Source organism: Myiozetetes cayanensis, unplaced genomic scaffold, assembly GCF_022539395.1.
Source record: "Myiozetetes cayanensis isolate MyiCay16 unplaced genomic scaffold, myiCay2020 scf6-25, whole genome shotgun sequence".
NCBI classification, from domain to species: domain Eukaryota; kingdom Metazoa; phylum Chordata; class Aves; order Passeriformes; family Tyrannidae; genus Myiozetetes; species Myiozetetes cayanensis.
Window position 1 is genome coordinate 2,773,535 of NW_026087853.1, and position 18,456 is coordinate 2,791,990.

General features: G+C 42.6%; 1 protein-coding gene across 2 annotated transcripts in view; it reads left to right on the top strand.

The window, feature by feature from the left end:
* Positions 1-18,456, top strand: part of KIAA0586 (KIAA0586 ortholog) — a 38,545-nt gene that overhangs the window by 10,631 nt on the left and 9,458 nt on the right. For both annotated transcript variants that reach the window (XM_050336232.1, XM_050336233.1), the window contains exons 14-25: positions 63-320; positions 460-634; positions 5,010-5,198; positions 5,961-6,145; positions 6,746-6,853; positions 7,773-7,853; positions 12,654-12,850; positions 13,057-13,175; positions 13,769-13,953; positions 16,479-16,626; positions 17,219-17,441; positions 17,989-18,260. In XM_050336232.1, the coding sequence (XP_050192189.1) occupies positions 63-320; positions 460-634; positions 5,010-5,198; positions 5,961-6,145; positions 6,746-6,853; positions 7,773-7,853; positions 12,654-12,850; positions 13,057-13,175; positions 13,769-13,953; positions 16,479-16,626; positions 17,219-17,441; positions 17,989-18,260 (2,140 nt within the window). The remainder of the gene's footprint in view (positions 1-62; positions 321-459; positions 635-5,009; positions 5,199-5,960; positions 6,146-6,745; positions 6,854-7,772; positions 7,854-12,653; positions 12,851-13,056; positions 13,176-13,768; positions 13,954-16,478; positions 16,627-17,218; positions 17,442-17,988; positions 18,261-18,456) is intronic.

Here is an 18,456-nt window from a genome sequence, read left to right on the forward strand (position 1 = left end):
ACTCTCCTGATAGCCTTGAAGAGAAAAATCTCCATTTACCGTGCTTTGCGTTTTCTCTTCAGGCCGAAATGGCAAGAAACGATTGGGAACAAGTGAAACACGAGCAAAAACTCCCCTGGATCAAGAGAGCCCAAAACCTCAAGGCCATGAAGGCCAAGAAAGAAATGAAAGCCAAAACTCAAAAGATCCCAGGCTGCTTGACAAAGCTGCCTCTGTGTGCAGCTAAACCACTGCAGAAGCAAGAGGAAGAAAACACCAGGAAAATGAGGCTCAGAACTTACTTTGCTGAAGGTTTGCAGAGGAGAGATGGAAGGGCAGATGTGAGTTCCCAAGTGCTTGGTTTCTTTTTTTGCTGACACAACTGTCAATCTGCAGTAATTTGAAGTGAAAGTGCTGGCCCTGCCCTGTGCAGATTTTCACAGGTGATTTGTTTTGTTTTCCCTCTTGCTGTGCCATCAGGGCCCTGGCAGTGGGAGTGCCCTGGTACCAAATGAAGATTATCTGAGTCGGGTTTATGGCAAACCAATTTACCAGGGCCATCGGAGCACCCTCAAAAAGGCCCCATATCTGAGGTTCAACTCTCCCTCTCCCAAATCCAAACTTCCAAGGCCCAAGCTGATCGAGTGTGTTAAAGGTAAGTGACCATTTGATGGGAACAAGGTGTTCCTTCCCAGTTTTTCCTGTTAGGAATTCCTTGTACAAGTGAAGATGTTTAACTGTAGTTCACCTGCTCTTCAATTTAAAGCTTTCTAGAGGGGTGGTCACTGCCCCAAGCTTTGCCAGAGTTTAGGAAGCATTTGCAAAATGTCCTTATAAATAATATATATCTCTCTAGATCTAGATCTATTTCTATATATATATAAAATATATGTGTGTGTGTGTATATAGATATGAAAAATATAAAAATACCAGGCTTTAACTTTTGGTTATTTCTAAATTTAATAAGACCTCTCCTTTTAATAAGATAAATTTAATAGATCTCTCTTGTTGTCCAACTCTTAAGGAGCTGAATTGCCAGAAGTGATCCCATCTGAGAGCTGAGTGTGCTGGAAAATGAACTCACTTTTTGATTAAAGGTCCCTGAGAGATGAATATTCTTCCTGTCAGGTTTATCCAGTCATGGATATTTTACATGGATATTCATTCAGAGCTCAGAAAGGTGCTGAGGTTTGAAAGATTAAGGAAGCCTGAAAGTTAAATTTCCCACTTCTGAGACGTTAATTGAAACATGAAAAATTAAACTTGTGGGCTTGAAGATGACATCTATTAACTTGGATATATGGAAAGATGTCATCAGAATCGTTGGTGGAGTTCCCTGAATGCAGGCACCTTCTTTTGTTACTCCAGTCAGGGTTAAAAGCAGAGTATAACTCCTTTCTGGAGGAGCTTGTGAAGGCTATTTGATTGATAAAGGTTATTAGTGGATTAATAATGAATTCCATTCATTAGTTCTGTAGGCACAGTATTAAGATAAGATTCAGATACCAGTTTTCAAACCTATTAAAAACATGTAAAAATTATAAAAAAGGGAGACTCTGTGATATCTGACCTAAGTGTAGATAAACTTAATCTTGAGTGAGTAGAAAGTAATGTTTTAATTGGATCAGTTTTATTTCCTGGTTATCTTCTCGAAATTTAACTGATCCTTGACACAGAAGATGAGGTGAATCTTTTAACTGGCATGTCAGAAAATCTAATTTGTGTCAGATTTTTTGATTTGTTATGACTGCAAGATACAGTGAGCAGATAAAGGATAGAATCTCTTGTTTGGCCCAACGTGCTCTTGGTGCCGTTTCCTGGCACTTCTCTTCCCTGTGATCCATAGGGAAAAAGTGCCACTGGTAGAAAGTATTCCCAGTTCTCATAACCCTCCTGGAAAATGGGAGTTTACAGTCCTGCCAAAAACCTAGAAAAGCTCAAGACTTGCTTTATTTTTTAAAAGGTGAGAACTGGTTACATGAAAACTGATAGTCTTGTTGCTTGTATAATTTATTTTACCTCTCTTGAAACATGTCTTTTTTTTTATATATTTTTTTGTGTGAAAAATGCTATGCTGGTGCATCACTCATTTTGACTCCTGGCTATGCTGCACATCTGTAATTTAATTTATTCAGCACAGATTTGTTTGAACAAAATGTGTGCTGGTAAGCACTTGGTGTAGAGCAGTAACAGCAACACAGTGACCACTGAGATTTGGATTGAGAACAGACACTTCTTTAAAAAAAAAATATTTAATCAGCAGTTCTGCTTCTGCTGAGTCCAAAATGAATTTTCTTCTGCATTTATTGGCCTCTTGTCCTTTCTGGAAGGTCACAACCTTTGCAGGGAGGCCGATTTCATCACTGAGGTGTCTTGTGAAGTGGTAGAAAGAGTGCCCCCTCCTCCAACTGATTTTTTAAAATTTTATTTATTTATTTTTAAATGAGCTCAGCCTTTGTTTGATACAGGCATGACTTTGGGTGAGAGAGTTGCTCGAAAGTGCTTCATTTCTGTGCTTCCCTCCACCTTGTCAATGAAATGGAGCAGTGACAACTGGTGTTTCACGTGGTTCTCGTGAAGATGAAGCAGTTTCAATGCTTTTGGGAAGATCCTGCTGGTGGCAGGGAAGTACAAATAATAAAATTAGAACCAGATCTGTGCTCTTCTGTAGCAGGAGTAAAGAAAACGCAGCAGAGTTGAGTGAGCACTTCAGGTTCTTAAAAAAAAAGAAAGAAAGAAACCAATCTCACATCATCATTCCCTTCCCTTGCCAGCTCTGCACCCACAGATTCCCTTCCTGGCCTTGATGTCCCAGGTGATAAAAGGCTGGAAGAAAGAGCTGGAAGTCTTTGGCCTTGGCTTTGATTGGCTGGAAAATCCAGACTTATTAAATGACCCTGGTTTTGGTCAGAGCTTGGCTTAAATTAGTGTTAGAATAAGGATGTTTATTTAAGGCTGAAATGGCCATCTGGAGAGTCTCTTTTCAGTCATTTTATAACTCTCAACCTTTGCAAATAAACTGTGGTGACTAATGCCTGCTTTCTTATGGGAAGTTAGAGGGGGGGAAAAAAAATCAACCAGCACTTTTATGAGTAAGAGATCATTTCTTAAAAAAAAAAAAAAAAAAGTTGGAGTTGTTTTCTTGCATGATGTGAACTGATAAATACATGTAAAACACTAGTTTTTTTTTTTAAATCTAAGTTTAATTAAATGTCCCCTTTCCACCCAGCTCAAATAAACTTTCGAGGTGGGGGGAAATGAGAAGTTGAAAGCCGTTAAAGCGAGGTGCTGTGTGTGTACAGCCCTTCATCATTCCCCCTGGGAGCCCCTTGTTTTTCCAAGCTGGCAGCCCTACAGATGCACTGCCAATTCCTGCTTTTGCTCAGGGAGTTCAAGGCCAAGGGGGACTGTGAGATCATGCAGTGTGACCTCTGTGAAATCCCAGGCCTCGGAGCTGGCTCTGTTTATGTTGCTGACTCCAGGAATTTGTCTCTGGCTGCAGAACAGTTTTCCTGGCCAACCTGTGCTGGGCAGAAATGCTCAGCATTTAAAAGCATCAGAAATTCTACCCTTAGTTGCTTCTTCCCTTGGCTGGACACCTTCTGGTTCAACAGGAAACAGGACATTTCAAATTTAGGATCTGATTGGTACTGAGGTTTTGGCTTCAGTTTGCAGCTACTTCAGTTTCCAGGTGATTTTTTTCCTTAAAAAATGAAAAAGGCCTCTCAATGTCCAAGCTATTTTAATACTTCCAGAGATACAGACTTAGTAAGTGGATGCAGAGTTATCATCCATGGAAATCTCCTCCTGCTCCATCTCTCTGACATCCTCTTGAGACACCTGAGGGTTTTACCCCGTTGGCCACAGCAATTGTGTTGTGATTCCTCTTCCCACTGCTTATCCAACAGGACAGCAAACTTTTCCAGGACTCTCCCTGAAGAGTTAGGACTTGCTGTTCCTGTTTCCAGGCTTCTAACCCATACTTTGTCTCCCTTTGTGAGGGAATTGCCTTTGTTTGCTTGGCTGTGTTTGTTAAAAGCCACATTATTGAGCTGTTTTTATCCCTGTGTTTTGTAACCGTTGACTTTCATTCCTCAGCTAATTAGGAGGCTCCTAAAGGTGAACAGAGCTGAAAGGTGCTGGTTTGCCACGTGTGAAGTGGCCATGGACACAGGGATTTGATGATTAGAAACATCAGAGGAGTAAGATGAGGGGTTTTTTTGGCTGTAACAAAGAGATGGGGTTGGTTACCAACGTGATCCTTCCCAGATTTGTCTGCCTGACGCCTACAAAGCAGCAGCAGAAGCACTTCTGTTTGATTCACAGCTGTTGATTCCCTTTTGGGGAGGAATTTTCAGGCAGTCTTTGTCCATTTGGATTAAAGTTAATAATTTCCTTGATAATAACCGTTGTTTGCAAAGAATTGAGGCTGGAGTAAGATCTGGCAGGACTGTGTAGTAATAAATGCTCTCCTCTGCCATAGACTGAAGATACTTTTACACACAAATTACCTCTGGCTGCTATTTACAATAAACTTCAAAACCTGGCCCAGAGAAATCAGTGTTTCCTCGATGCTGGAAGTCAGGAATGATGGGTGTTACTTATGGCTTGATTTGCCAGTGGCAGTGAGTTGTTAAACCAGGAATTTGCAGATTATACCTGTTCCTTTTGAGTGCCTGCCATTCTCGTGGCTGCATTTCAAACCTAAATCATGGATTTCTTCTTGGCAGCTGAATCACCTGTGTCATTCCAGCCTGCTGCCATCCCTGTGTCCTTCCCATGTTTCTGTGCTTCCAGCTGGTGGATTCAGCTGGAAAACTGCAATTGTAACTCCTTCATCACTGTCAATATACTGAGACATCTCCCTTAGCACCTTTATATTCTACCCTTCCTGACTCTCTCCCTCATTCCCTCCATCCCCCATCAGAAATTTGTAATTCCTTCAGCAGGAAGGCTTGGATTGGCCAGAACTGGGATGTCCCTGGATTTGGACGTGTTGATGACCTGCAGTTGATCTGCTCTTGTTTCAGGTACAAAGGTTAAGTCAGCCAGAACCCAGACTTCTTCTCACACCCAGAGGGTCATCCCCAACCCCAGGAAACAGCACCCTGTGTATGCCCTTGCCCAGGAAAATCGGTATCTCTTCAGTCCCAGTCAGGATGTGCCTCCTACCTACGGTCCCCTGGAAGGTCACCTCATTCCCATGGCTGTTCCACTAGGTAGGAGCAAATAACCTGGAGAAGGATGGGTGTGGAGGTTCATTACTGCTGCTTCATGGGAATACAGCTTGGATCTCCTTAAATCAGTGATTTGAGGCTTGGATTTAAATGATCTCTGAGGTGCCTTTCAACCCAAAGCATTCTGTGGTGTGCCCTGGGCCACGAGATTTGCAGCTGCTCTTCTCAGAGGATATCTGGGGGATCAGATTAAAATGTCCTGCTTTTCCTCATTTCCACTTTATTCTGGATGTCTGGTGGATGTCTAGACACCCTGAGAGAGCAATTATTTCAGCAGAATCACAGAAGGGTTTGGGTTGGAAGAGACCTTAAGGATCATCTTGTTCTATGGGCAACCTGGGCCAGCCAGGGCCTCACTGACAAAAATTATTCCTTTACAGGGAATAATTTCTTCCTAATATCCAATCTAAAGCTTCTCCCTGTCAGTTTGGAGGTGGGGGAAACAGGGTGTGTGTAGTGTTTGAACAGCAAACAATTCTGGTTTTCAGCAGCAGGTGTCACCACAGTCAAGAAAGTCATTTTTAAAAATGGCACTGTTGAGTTTACAATTTCTGCTGGGAAAGCCTTAAAATTTACCTGGTGAATCACCATGGTGTTAATAGGGGACTTTTTAATTGCTCTGTAATTGCACACAGAATCTCAGTCTGACACGAAACACAGACAGAAATAAATTCTAATTAATTTATGAATTCATTGACTTGGGAGATTTATGTGTATTTTTAATTGTTTTTCAACCGTGCTCAGGTCAGACCCGGAGCAGCAGCACAACCCTGCAGCCTGCTGGGATCATTGAGGACAAACCACACCCTGTCACAGTCACAACCTCCCTCCCTCAAGTGCCAAAACCTCCTGTTGAGATAAAAAAACCAAACATAGCTATGATAGAGATGAGATCAGAGAAGAAGGATCCACCTCAGCTCTCTGTGCAGGTACTTGTCAACAGTGATGATTGTTTGTTTATTTTAATGAATGCTAATTAAAGGCAGTCTGATCCACCACTAATGCTCTTTGACATCAGTAGATGGTTTTCAGCAAGCAATAAAAACACGTAGAATGGAGGGACCAGGAAGTTCTCATGCTGTGCTGATTATATTCACTCCTATTTTATCAATTATCTTTATTATTTCACCAAAAGAGAAAACTATTTCTTCCCTGTTTCACCTAGGCAGGTTGTGTGTAAAATACATCTATGTCACATTTTCTCTTTTTTTTTTTTAAATGAGATTTTCCAGCCAGAACAGACTTAGAATTAAAAAAAGTATAAAACATAAATGTCAGTTTTCTTGGATGGCTGCTTTGGCCTTTAAGATTTCTGTTTCAGGCATGATTGTCAACCCAAGGATTTCACTGCTGATTAATCAACCCCTGCAGTCCTTACCTGGTGGGCTGGAGTTGGTTGTTGGCACGAGAAAACTGAAGTTTAGTGCCTCAGTAGCAACTGGAAGTATCTAAAAAGTTCAGTGCTGACAGCCAAAGTGATTCATAGATTTTTATATTAATGCCTTTTTATTTTTTTTTTCCTTTCCCAGGTGTTACCAAATGTGGACATCGACAGTGTTTCGAGTGGCAGTGTGAGTGGAAACCACGTTCCTCCAGGCTCTGAACCTCCCCTTCCTCCTGGGGATGCTGTAATACAGGTGTGGATTGGCTGTGAATTCACATTTGTTCAGAGAAGAAAACAGGTTTAATTGCTGCAAAGTTACCTCGTTGTCTTTAGGTAGAGAAATGAGACAGTTCCAGGAAAAATGGAGTAATTGTTCTACAGAGTTTATAGTGTAAGGTATTTGTTTTAAGAAAATGAGAAATTGCAGCAAGACACTATTCTTCCAAGATTGAATAACACCTCTGCCATGAGGAAAGGCTGAGGGGATTGGGATTGTTCAGCCTGGAGAGGAGAAGGCTTTGGGGTGGCCTAGTGCAGCCTTGAAGGGACTGTTTACAATGGCCTGGGGTGACAGAGGAAGAGGGAATGGCTTCCACTGACAGAGAGGGGGTTTAGGGGGGATACTGGGAAGAAATTCTTCCTGGTGAGGGTGGTGAGGCCCTGGCACAGGTTGCTCAGAGAAGCTGTGGCTGCCCCATCCCTGGAAGTGTCCAAGACCAGGTTGGACAGGATTTAGATCAGCCTGGGATAGTGGAAGGTGTCCCTGCCCATGGCAGGGGGGCTGAAGGAGATTGTCTTTAATGTCCCTTCCAACCCAAAATATTCTGTGATTGATTATTAAATAACTCCATAGAAATTGTACATAAGTAAACTGCTTAAGACATTTAAGAGACTATTACCCTACAGCTTTTGATGCTGAAATATTCCATTAGCTTTGGTAAAAGCAGGTTTTAGTTGACAGCACGCAAGAAGAAGTTGTTCTAATAATCTCTCTTTGTGCTGTGCAAAGAAATTCCTCCTGACTTGTGAGGTGGATAAAGCATTTTCTCTCAGTTCAGATTATTGACAGTGAGTGGTGATTTAATTGCATTCTTGTCATGAAGCTTTTTCTGCTAATGCATTTTCCCCCTCCTGTATGAAATACCTTAACAATTGCAATCTGTCTTTCTAAGACCCCAGAAGATGTACCCAGTGAAGAGGAAGACACAAAGTTTCCAGGAACCAATTTCATTGATGTCACTGATGTCATGCAGGTAATCACAGTGCAAAAGGGTCCTTTCTTTTTTTTTTTAAAAAAAAAGGTGTATTTGTTTTATATCATTCTGTCATATCTGAAAACAATGTAAACAATACTAGCAAGCTTTAAAAGTACACATTGTGAGCACTGCTATACCAGTTTACAATGCTATAAAGAATATTAGGGATTACTGTGTGTTGGTTCAGTAGAGTAGCTTTGGGAGAATTAGAGCAAAAAGCTAAAATTAGCTTTTATTTGGATATGATAGAATCCACTAGAAATACAAGTAGTTCTCTCTAAAATCAGCAGTGATTGCAGCACTTGGATTTCACAATTTAAAACTCTGAATGGAATGAATAAGTTGACAGGCTGGGAGAGCTGGGACTGTTCAGCCTGGAGAGGAGAAGGTTCTGGGGAGACCTCAGAGCCCCTTCCAGTGCCTAAAGGGGCTCCAAGAGCTGGAGAGGGACTGGGGACAAGGACCTGGAGTGACAGCACAAGAGGGAATGGCTTCAAACTGCCAGAGGGCAGGGTTAGATGGGATATTGGGAAGAAATTCTTGGCTGTGAGGGTGGTGAGGCCCTGGCACAGGTTTTCCAGAGAAGCTGTGGCTGCTCCATCCCTGGAAGTGTCAAAGGTCTTGGAGCAACCTGGGCTAGTGGAAGGTGTCCCTGTCCATGGCAGGGGTTGGAATGAGATGGTCTTTGAGGGCCCTTCCAGCCCAACCCATTCTGTGATTCTATATAAGATTCTCTGACAGATTTTAAAGAGAGGTGGCCTCTCTTTTGAAGAATGACAGTAGCAATTTGCACCTGCTTTTGAGGTCCTAAAATACCTCACTCCAGTCAAACATTGTAAGTTTAAGGGAGAAAGGACAAACAGGGAGAAGTGGTCCTAGCACCAAGCCTGGCAGAGTTCAGGTGTTTGGAAAATGCTCTCAGGCACAGGATGGGACTCTTGGGGAGGGTCCTGTGCAGGGCCAGGAGTTGCACTTGATGATCCTTGTGGGTCCCTTCCTCATGCCAGATTTATTTTTAAAATGAATTCATCATTTAACATCATCACTGGGTTAAAACAGCCCTGAGTTGGTGGTTTGTCTATCACAGCTGTGCAAATGCTTTATTCACTTACAGTTTCAAAGTTACTGATGTTGTTGGAGGGGAGGAGTTAAATCTATGTGGACACTCTTCTTCTGTTTGCATTAAAAAAAAAGCTTTAATTTATGAAACTGAACAAGAAAATTATTCAAGAAATCATTTTATGAACTTAACAAAAAACGCTGCAATGCTAAATTTTTTATTATGTGAATAATAGTTATTCATCTTTTCTGTTTTCATCTTTTTCCTGGATTGCTTTTATCTTCTCTTTTTGGCAAGGAGATGTAGTTTAACCACAATACCAAAAAAATGTTCCAAGTGAAACATATGTTTGGCCTGTGACCACAGAGACAATGTTCTTAAAAATGTGCAAGGCAAACACAATGTGGAAGCATAAAATCAATCTCTGGAGTGGCAGGGGTATTTAAGACATCAAAAGAAAGCAAAGTTATTGTTATAAAAGAGGCTTCAGATTCAGGAAAAAAAATGTGCATAAAACGCTGTATGGAAAACGAGCTCATTGTTGTCTCCCCCCCCTCCCTTTTATTATGAAAACTTAATTCTGTTTGAGCTGAGGAGAAGTATTTGTGTGAAATATCTTTTTGGGTGTTATTTATTCCTGGTTTTTTCTCCCCTGGAAGTGTTCCAGGCCAGATTGGATGGGGTTTTGGAGCAAACCTGAGCTAGTGGAAGGTGTCCCTGCCCATTGCTACCTCTCCATCTTGTGTTTAAAGATCCAGAGCTCCACCTTCCAGAATGGTTCAATTAGGTGCTCTTATTTCACAGGAAGAAAATTCACAGAATAAAGCAGAGAACAGCTTTGGTTTTCCTGTATTTTTGGTCAATGATTGCACCTACAACAAAGTAGGGTTGCACCTCCTGCACAGGAGAGGTTTCCTTGCATGAATTTGCCTTTTTCAGCTTCAAACTGACAGAGGGCAGGGTTGGATTAGGAGGGAATTGTTGCCTGGGAGGGTGGTGGTGGCACAGGTTGCCCAGAGAAGCTGTGGCTGCCCCATCCCTGGAAGTGTTCCAGGCCAGGTTGGATGAGGCTTAGAGCAACCTGGGCTGGTGGAAGGTGTCCCTGCCCATGGCAGAGTTTGGAATGAGATGATCTTGAAGGTCCCTTCCAGCCCAAACCATTCAGGGATTATTTCAGAGTGAGGACCCAAGGATGGCCTCTCAGGTTTGTTGTGTCAGCTCTTGTGAGCAGCCAAATCCCAGGGGACCTGCAGCAAATCCAGTGGGATTTAGGCTTGGAGACCCTTTTTGCTCTCTCTGAACACGCCCTAAGTGCAAGGTGGGGACTTGTCTCTCAGATTTTTTTGCTTCCAATTTCCACAGCACTCAAGATTTAGAACTTGCAGAGCTTACAGAGCAAGTGCATTTTCCTCAGCTCTGGTTTCCCACAGGTGCTCGTGGGGACAGGGGTGTTTTTACACGAGTGACTCCTCAGGCAGGAGATCCCAGGTGACACCTGCAGTGCAGCCTGGCCTGGCCTGGGAGAATTCCTTCAGAAATCCATCAAGGAATCCATGCCTTAAGTTTTGGGAGGCTTTGATAAAAGACTCTGCATATACATGTTTGGTAATGGAACAAAACTAACCCATACCACTGATCATTTCAAACTTTTTTTTTTTTTTTTTTTTTGAGTTATCTCCAGGTAATTTGGGGAAATAGAATTTCAGCTTGATACTTTGTAATAAAGTACAGTGATTAATATTCTAATCATATCTGAAAGACCTTCTAATTTATGCCATTTTTTGATTGGGAGTCGTGATAGGTATTTTCAACAGTCCCCAGGGAAGCAAAATGCAGAATTAAGTGCAGATTATTCAAGATTGGTCTACAAGGTGATATATGTTCAAGTTCAATCTGTATAATTAAATACTAGCTGTAATATTATTTTTTTTATTTCAGCAGAGATGATATATCACCCCAAAAATGAATACAATTTTCCTCTGGGTTTGTGCATTATTGTGGATTTGTGCACTATTAACTACCAAATATTTTAGAAATGCAGGAGGACTGCAAAAGTTTGTCAGAGTTACTGAATCCACGTAAGATTTATTGCCTGGACTTGGTTTATTTAATCCAGATGCTTGCATTTTGCATCCTCTCAGAAGCATTAAATAGGCAACATCAAAGCCAATTTAAGGAGTAAAGCAGGGAGAAGAAAATGCATCACGAAATGCTGGACAAAGACATCTTTCCATTTGCTGTCAGGATGAATTGAGCACAGACATCCTGACAGCAAGAGGGGAACCAAACTGGTTATTTCTCTGCCCAGAGTGGTTCAGAGATCTTTGTCTGTCCCCCAAATGGACATATTCTGCAGGAATATCCATATTCTTGCTTCTTTGAAGGGTTATCCCTACATGAGGATGCAGAAGGATCCTGCTCCCCAATAGCTCTTTGTTGTAATTCCCATCAGGGACCTCTCTGACTTTGCAGTTTTAAAGTAATATTGAGGTAGGAGAGAATTATTAATGCTGGCTTGGGGAAGGAGACAAGAAAATGTCACTTTATCTTTTTATTTCCCCTTCTCTGTTCTTTCTGTTTTCAGTGATTTGTTCTTTTATTCATGGGTAATATATAGCATGTTTGGGTTTGGGATTTTTTTTTTATTTTATGGGTTAAAAGTAAGTTTAATTTATGTGAGGGAAAAGAAGATTTTTTTTTTCTCTCCTTTCACTGGGTTGGAAATTAATCTTAGTAAATGTGGATTTACAGGGAGCTCTTTTATGCACCATGACATATTTCTCACTGGTAATTTAGGGCCCAGCTCTTCATCTCCTTGTGCTCTTCAATTCTCCTTAGAGAATCATTTTCCCATTAGAGACATTTGATTTTAATATTGCAAGGGAAGGATGCAGGTTCTCATCCATCAGGAGACAGCACAGTGGGATGGCTTAATGACTGCTCCTTGGGATTTAGGGCTGTGAATGCAGGGAAAAAGGAGGGAGGAATCTTTTGGGAACGGCCAAACATTTTATAACACACCCCAAGGACCTTCTGTAATTTTTTAGAAATAGCACATTATCATGAAAATCAAGATGTCTGGGACGATCTTGTGAATTATCACCCAGAAATGCCTTTTAACTTCCAGCAGCTGGAGTTGGTGGAAGTGTAAACAAACATGTAACATGTGTGTCAAACATTCATGTCTGCTCTTCAAATTCATTTTTGACAGACTGCATTAACTTGGGGGAATGTGTCTTTTCAGACAGGAGGCTTTAAAGAACCAACTTTAATTCATTTAAAAAAAAAAAAAAAAGGCAACCAGAACACCAAAACTCCAACAAAACAAACAAACAAACCAAAAAACCAACTCAACAAGTAACTGTAGAAAGTTTGCTGAAGTTTTTGGTTTAGGACAGGAACGTTTCTGGGGTGTACATTAAAGAAACTTGACTTATGGCACCAGAACATTTTTCAAGTGTTAGCATTAGCACTGGCTCCCTGCCCTGGGCAGGAAATATGAGCCAACTCGTGGTTTACTTAGCAGTTCCTAGAACTTTAGACCTCTGCAGATTTATGATTTGCTAAGCTCAGAGCTGTGTCGATTAACCAGGCCACGCTGAGGAGGGAGAAGGTGGGTTGTGTGCTGTGACACATCTACAAGTGTTTCTTCAAGGAAAAAAAAAAACCTGACGGCTACCTCAGTGACATTGCCTTGCACAAATGCACCGTAACTCAATTTACTGCTTATTCATTAGGAGCAGGACGAGGAGAGGGATGAAATTCCAGAGTTCTCTGAGCCTCTGCTGGAGCTCAATGGCCAGTTTAAAGTTGCCTCTCCAAAATACAACGGTCCTTTGTTTCCTCCAGTGGCTTCTGCCCCTCAGCAGCCTGCTGATGTGCTGGATGAACTGATCCAGAGGAGAGAAACCATAGAGAACAGGCTGGTAAACTGGTGAGTGGCAATGGAACAAAGTGGCAGAAGAAGATATATGGCAGAAGGGATGATTCCCTAATTATCCTGCTCTCTCTTCTCTCCTCTGTTCCCTTCTTCCTTTCCCTTGGAGCTGCCCTGCGTTTTAGGTCCAGGGTGCTCTTTTTGGGTGCTTTTAGGTGTGTGTTGGTGTTTGCTGATAGTTAAACAGATTTTTCTCCTGCCAGGGTGGAACAGGAAATAATGGCCAAGATTATCAGTGGGCTGTGCCCAGCTGGGAAGGAAACAGTGCCCAGTGTCAGCACCTCGGAGAGTGGAGATGAGGAGGTTGGGAGCCCTGACTTGGGTAAGTGGGAGTTATTGTTCTCAGCAGATGGGATACCTCCATTTTTGACTCATTTTCCCAAGCTGTGTAGGTAGGGTGAGCCTAAGGGTGGGTAGTGCTGAACCAGTGAAACTGTAAAAAGCAGCAGTGCACACTTTAATTTACGTGGTGTTTTAAGGCCATTGAAATAAATTATCTGGGGAAAAAAAAAAAAAAAAGGAGGGAAAAGAAGGCATCAATCACCCCACTGTACAAATCACCTTCTGATTCTGGGCATCTAAATCAGACCTGGCATTTTGCTAAGCCTGTAATGTTTGTTTGCCTTTCTTTTGTTGATAGATGTGTCCAAAATTAGCCCCCACCTTGTGTGAGAGTGGAGAGAAATGCATTTCTCCTGGGATGTCACTGCTCTTTGCTGCTGCCTTCTTTCATGATCAGGAATTGTTTCTCTGCTCTTGTTTATCTTTAAAGTTAAAAAAAACCCAAACAAACCAACCACTTTTTTCAAAGGAATGTTTAAAAGCTCATGGAGAATACAATGAGTGGCTGCAGTGCAGAACATGCAGTTTGGGAAGTGGGACCTGGACATGAGTTTTATGTTCCTTTATTTTCAGTTGAAGTTGCAGGTGGAGGAGGATTCCAGCTCTTCGTCAATGCTGGTGTCCCTGTGGACTCAGAAATGATAAATCATTTTGTAAATGAAGCCCTCAGTGAAACAATTGCAACCATGCTGGGTGACAATCAGGCTCAGAGAGCAGCTCCTGACCCCAATGTCCTTCCAAGCACAGTGACTAAGATGGTAAGTGTCCATGTTACCTAAGCCTTCCTACAGAAGTTCTGAGGGGTAATTTCTTCATGGAATGATGACAGGAAATTGTGGATGAACTGAATGTGCACAGGAAGGACATGGACATGGAGCCAGGACAGAGGAGCCCAAGAGCTGGAGACAGAGCTCAGCTCTGGAGTCAGGCTGGGAGAGCAGGGGGTGTTCACCTGGAGAGGAGAAGGCTCTGGGGAGACCTCAGAGCACCTTCCAGTGCCTAAAGGGGCTCCAAGAGCTGGAGAGGGACTTGGGACAAGGGCCTGGAGTGACAGGACAAGGGGAATGGCTTCAAACTGCCAGAGGGCAGAGTGAGATGGGATATTGGGAAGGAATTCTTGCCTGTGAGGGTGGGGAGGCCCTGGCACAGGTTGCCCAGAGAAGCTGTGGATGCCCCATCCCTGGGAGTGTTCCAGGCCAGGTTGGATGGGGCTTGGAGCAACCTGGTCTAGTGGAAGGTGTCCCTGCCCATGGCAGGGGGTTGGAACTGGATGATCTTTAAGATCCCTTCCAAGCCAAACCATTCTGGGATTCTATTCCACTTTTAAAAAAAGAAATTGAAGAGAAAGCAAAATCAATTGCTTTGTGCTGCTGCAACATGCTGTATTTATTTATTTATTTATTTACTTACTTTAAGGGTGAGCACAAAACTGATTTCTAAGGAAAGGACTTGGTACTTAATTTCACACTGTCCAAAGACAGCTCATGTTATTCTCAACAAAAATAAGTGTGCTGCTCACTTGCAACAAATAAGATATAAAGAAACTAATTCCGTCATCTAAGAAGGAGAGGAAGCTGAGAGTGATATTTTTGGTCTTAGGGGCTTGAATCCAATTCTTTACTATCTGTTTCAAATGGCTATTAATTCTTTCTGAGTTTTGAGCTCTGTAGTTTTCAGTAAATGCTTAATTGATTAGTAGAGCTTCCTGTAATAGAGGATAATTTCCTGTGTTCCCTTTGATAATCAGATGACAGCTGGCTCTTATTTTGCTCCCAGCGTGGCTGGGCTGCAGTCTGGGGTTGTGTGATGTCTTTGGGATGCACGTGGGAATTGCTGTGCTTGCAAATGCAACTCTTGGAGGCTTTGCTGAAGTGGGATCAGTCATTTTGTTCTGCTCAGTGTATTTAGGCTCAGTAGCACCTGGTGCCTGCTGTAGGGTCAGTGTGTAGTGAAAAGTGATCTGTTCACTGCTGGGGGCTGGAATTCAGCTGGAATTCTTCCCATCCCATTGCAGAGGAAGGAGGGCCTGATGGCCAAGATGTTCCTTTGTAGCCTGTTATTCTGGTCCTTGGAAAGCTCTCCTGTTGTCCATTCTGCATTTACTGATGGCCCTTCTGTTGCTGCACCAACTTCCACTGAAATCTCCTTGGGATTATGAATTATTCCTAATCCTGAAATGGTTGTTTTTTTCCTTATTCCATATATGTTGCCCACTCCAAGAGAGTGTTTAATTAGCTGTCCTTTAACTTCTGGTCTCCTGAGGGGGTTTTAATGCTCCTTTTCCCATTTGTGCCCAGCTCATAGCAGAAGTTTTGGAATATGCAGTGGATGCATCTTGATCTGTCCCTTCCCACTGGGATATTCCTGTCGAGAACTTCAGCTGTTCTCTTTACTTCTCTGGTGTCACAGTGGGAGCTGCCAAATGTGATGGCATGTTCCACTTTCTATAAGAGATTTTAACTAAAAAATCATCAGTCTGAGGACTTATTCTTCAGCAACTAAAATGTCAGAGAACAAAGCTGGAAAAATTCTGGAAAGGTCCTCATATTCCTCCATAGCAGCTTAAATGACAGCCATCATACTTGTCAGGTTTATGTCCACTGCTGTCACCTTTAAAGGGAGCATCACAATTAATAATCTGTGTTTATTGTGGTGCTTTCCTGTCTTGGCTGTTCCTTTGTTTGTCATCTTCCTTTGAGCTGATTTTTCTTCCCATAAAATTACCGGATCACTCCATTTCATCCGTGTCACGAAATATTTGCTTGCTTAGCATTGAATCAAATGCTTTATTAAACTTCACATAACAATATAATTCACATTCAGGCTGGACATGAGGAAGCATTTCTGTACCAAGGGGGTGGTCAAACCCTGGACAGCCTTCCTGGAGAGCTGGTTGATACCCCAGACCTGGCAGCGGATCTGAGGCTTTTGGGCAACACCTTCAACAACATCCTTTACATTTTGGCCAGCCTTGCAAGTGCTCTGGCTGCTGGACCAGATGATCACTGTGGGTGAAATATTCTACACATAATGATTTCCCAGTGTCATCATTCTGATGGTTTTAATTTCATTTCATTTACGATGGGTTTAATTTATTTTCTCCGGTCCCACCGTTTAACTCTGTGTTCAGATCCCTGAGGATGTATCTAAGCAACAACTGTTCCTGCTCTCTGAAAACCTGCCTTTTTCCCTCTCTTCCCCAGCTCCTTCTGGGGATATTTAGGAAGGCAGGAATTCTGCCTGCAGATAACAACTGTGGTTATGATTTTTTTCTCCCCCTCAGGAGTCTCCCGTGCCGACGCCACTGCCAACCCCCCAGGCCACCCCACCGCCAACACCACCTTCAGAAAAGGAACTGCCCCCAGTCAGAACTCCAGAGCCATCCCCATCTCCCACAGAAATGAGTGAGAGTGAAAAACCTAAAGAAACAGGTATTGAAAAGAAGAACTGAAGTTTTAGAAGCAGCAAATATGCTTTAATCTCCCGCCTTTAATTTTCCTCTTCAAAGCTGTGTTATCTCTCAGGATAAATATTCTTCAGGCTATAATACAAGTGGGAACTCATGTAGTACAAAAAAATATGGGCTAATTTATATAAAAAGCAAACATCTTTTTATGTGAGAACAGTTCTATTTTCAAACTTAATGCAGATTTCTGTGGTCTGTGTCATTTCCACCCCTCCCAAGCCCTCCACAGTTTTTCACATCAGAAAAATAGCTGTCTTTTGCTCTTTCCTGTGTTTCTAATGTTAATTAAGTCAAATTCACACTTTTCAAGTAAATGAAGAGTGGTTTTAAAATGCAGAGCAATCTCCCTTATTAAAGGAAGTAAGAAATTGAGGTTTTACTCTTAAATTCTTCAGGTGCCAACACTGGACTTAAAAGCAGCTTTCCTTAATCTAGTCTTGTCTCCATAGCTATCAAAAAATATCCCAAAAACTCCAAGTGCTTGGGTAGAACTGCCTAGATGGGAGATTCACTTCCTGCTTTCCTCTCTGATCTGGGATTTGGCTTCACACCTGCAGGAGTTGGGATTCCAGCAGCCACGGGCCCCGTTGGCACCCCCACGGTTACCCCTGTCAATACACCCACAACAACCACACCCAGCCCTCCTGCCTCAGAGCGGGGCTCCCACGCTGCCAAAATGGAAAGTCCAAAGCCTCCAGACCCCTGGGATGGGGCAGAACTTCCTCTGGAAGAGGAGAAACCCAGTCCTTCAGCTCAGGATCCCGTCCGTCCCCAGGCCGTGTGAGTTGAACAGGCTGCACAGTTCTCTCAAAGGCATAAATATGCATATTCTTTCTACATCTATCCTCAAAAAGCCAGGAGAAAGAAAAGCTTTAGCTGTGTGTCAGGAGGCAGTGAGATAAGCCAGAATTCTGGTTTCTTTTTTAATTGCTTGTATTGTATTTTGGAGGAAAAAATGTGGAATCAATACATTTCTCGGGGTGTATCAGCCCTTGTTCATTGTCCTGTATGCTGTACAGAGTAAACTTGTACTGCTGACACCTGCCAGTAATACCTGCAGTGACAGTGCAATATTGCATTATTGGCATTTATTTTTTTCTCTTACCTCGTTGGGAGCACACTTGGTAATTTTTAGTTAGAGCCCAAAATTTATTAATAATGTTATTTAGCCGTGTTGGTTCTCAGGCTATTCCGTGAAATGCTGTGTTCCTTCAGTTGAAAAAACAATCCTTGGGAATGAATTTCTTACCAATATTGAATTAGGACTTGGGTCTGTGTTGCTCAGAGTGCCTGGTGTATTCATGCAGTGCATGTTCTCACCTTGCAGTGAGATGTCAGTGGCTAAGGATGAGGAACCAGAGGCCTTGATTCTCCCATCCCCCCAGCCCTCAGCGAGGCCCCTGGAGTCACTTCCAAGGCCCTTGGAGTCACCTCCGAGCCACCCCCAGGTTCCATCCCCCATGCCCACCGTCACTTCTGGAGTGTCCACGCAGGAAAGCAGCAGCATCACCACCACCCCCACAGACACTGAAACTACAGACAGGCCCATCTCAGAAGGGGAGCTGCTCTTCAGCTACGGGCAGATGGTGGCTGCAGGAGGTAACCAACTGCATAACGCTGTGGAAATTAATATTTAAATTAATTTTTATTCTTTATAAACCCTCCCAGTCTGCTGAAGTTACATTTCATACGTTTTCTGGTACAGCTGCAAGCATTAACCTGGTCCTCAGCTTTCAGTTCGTGAAGATTGAAGAGAGTTCCTTGTTCTTTTTCTGGTCTCTGAACAAAATGCTGC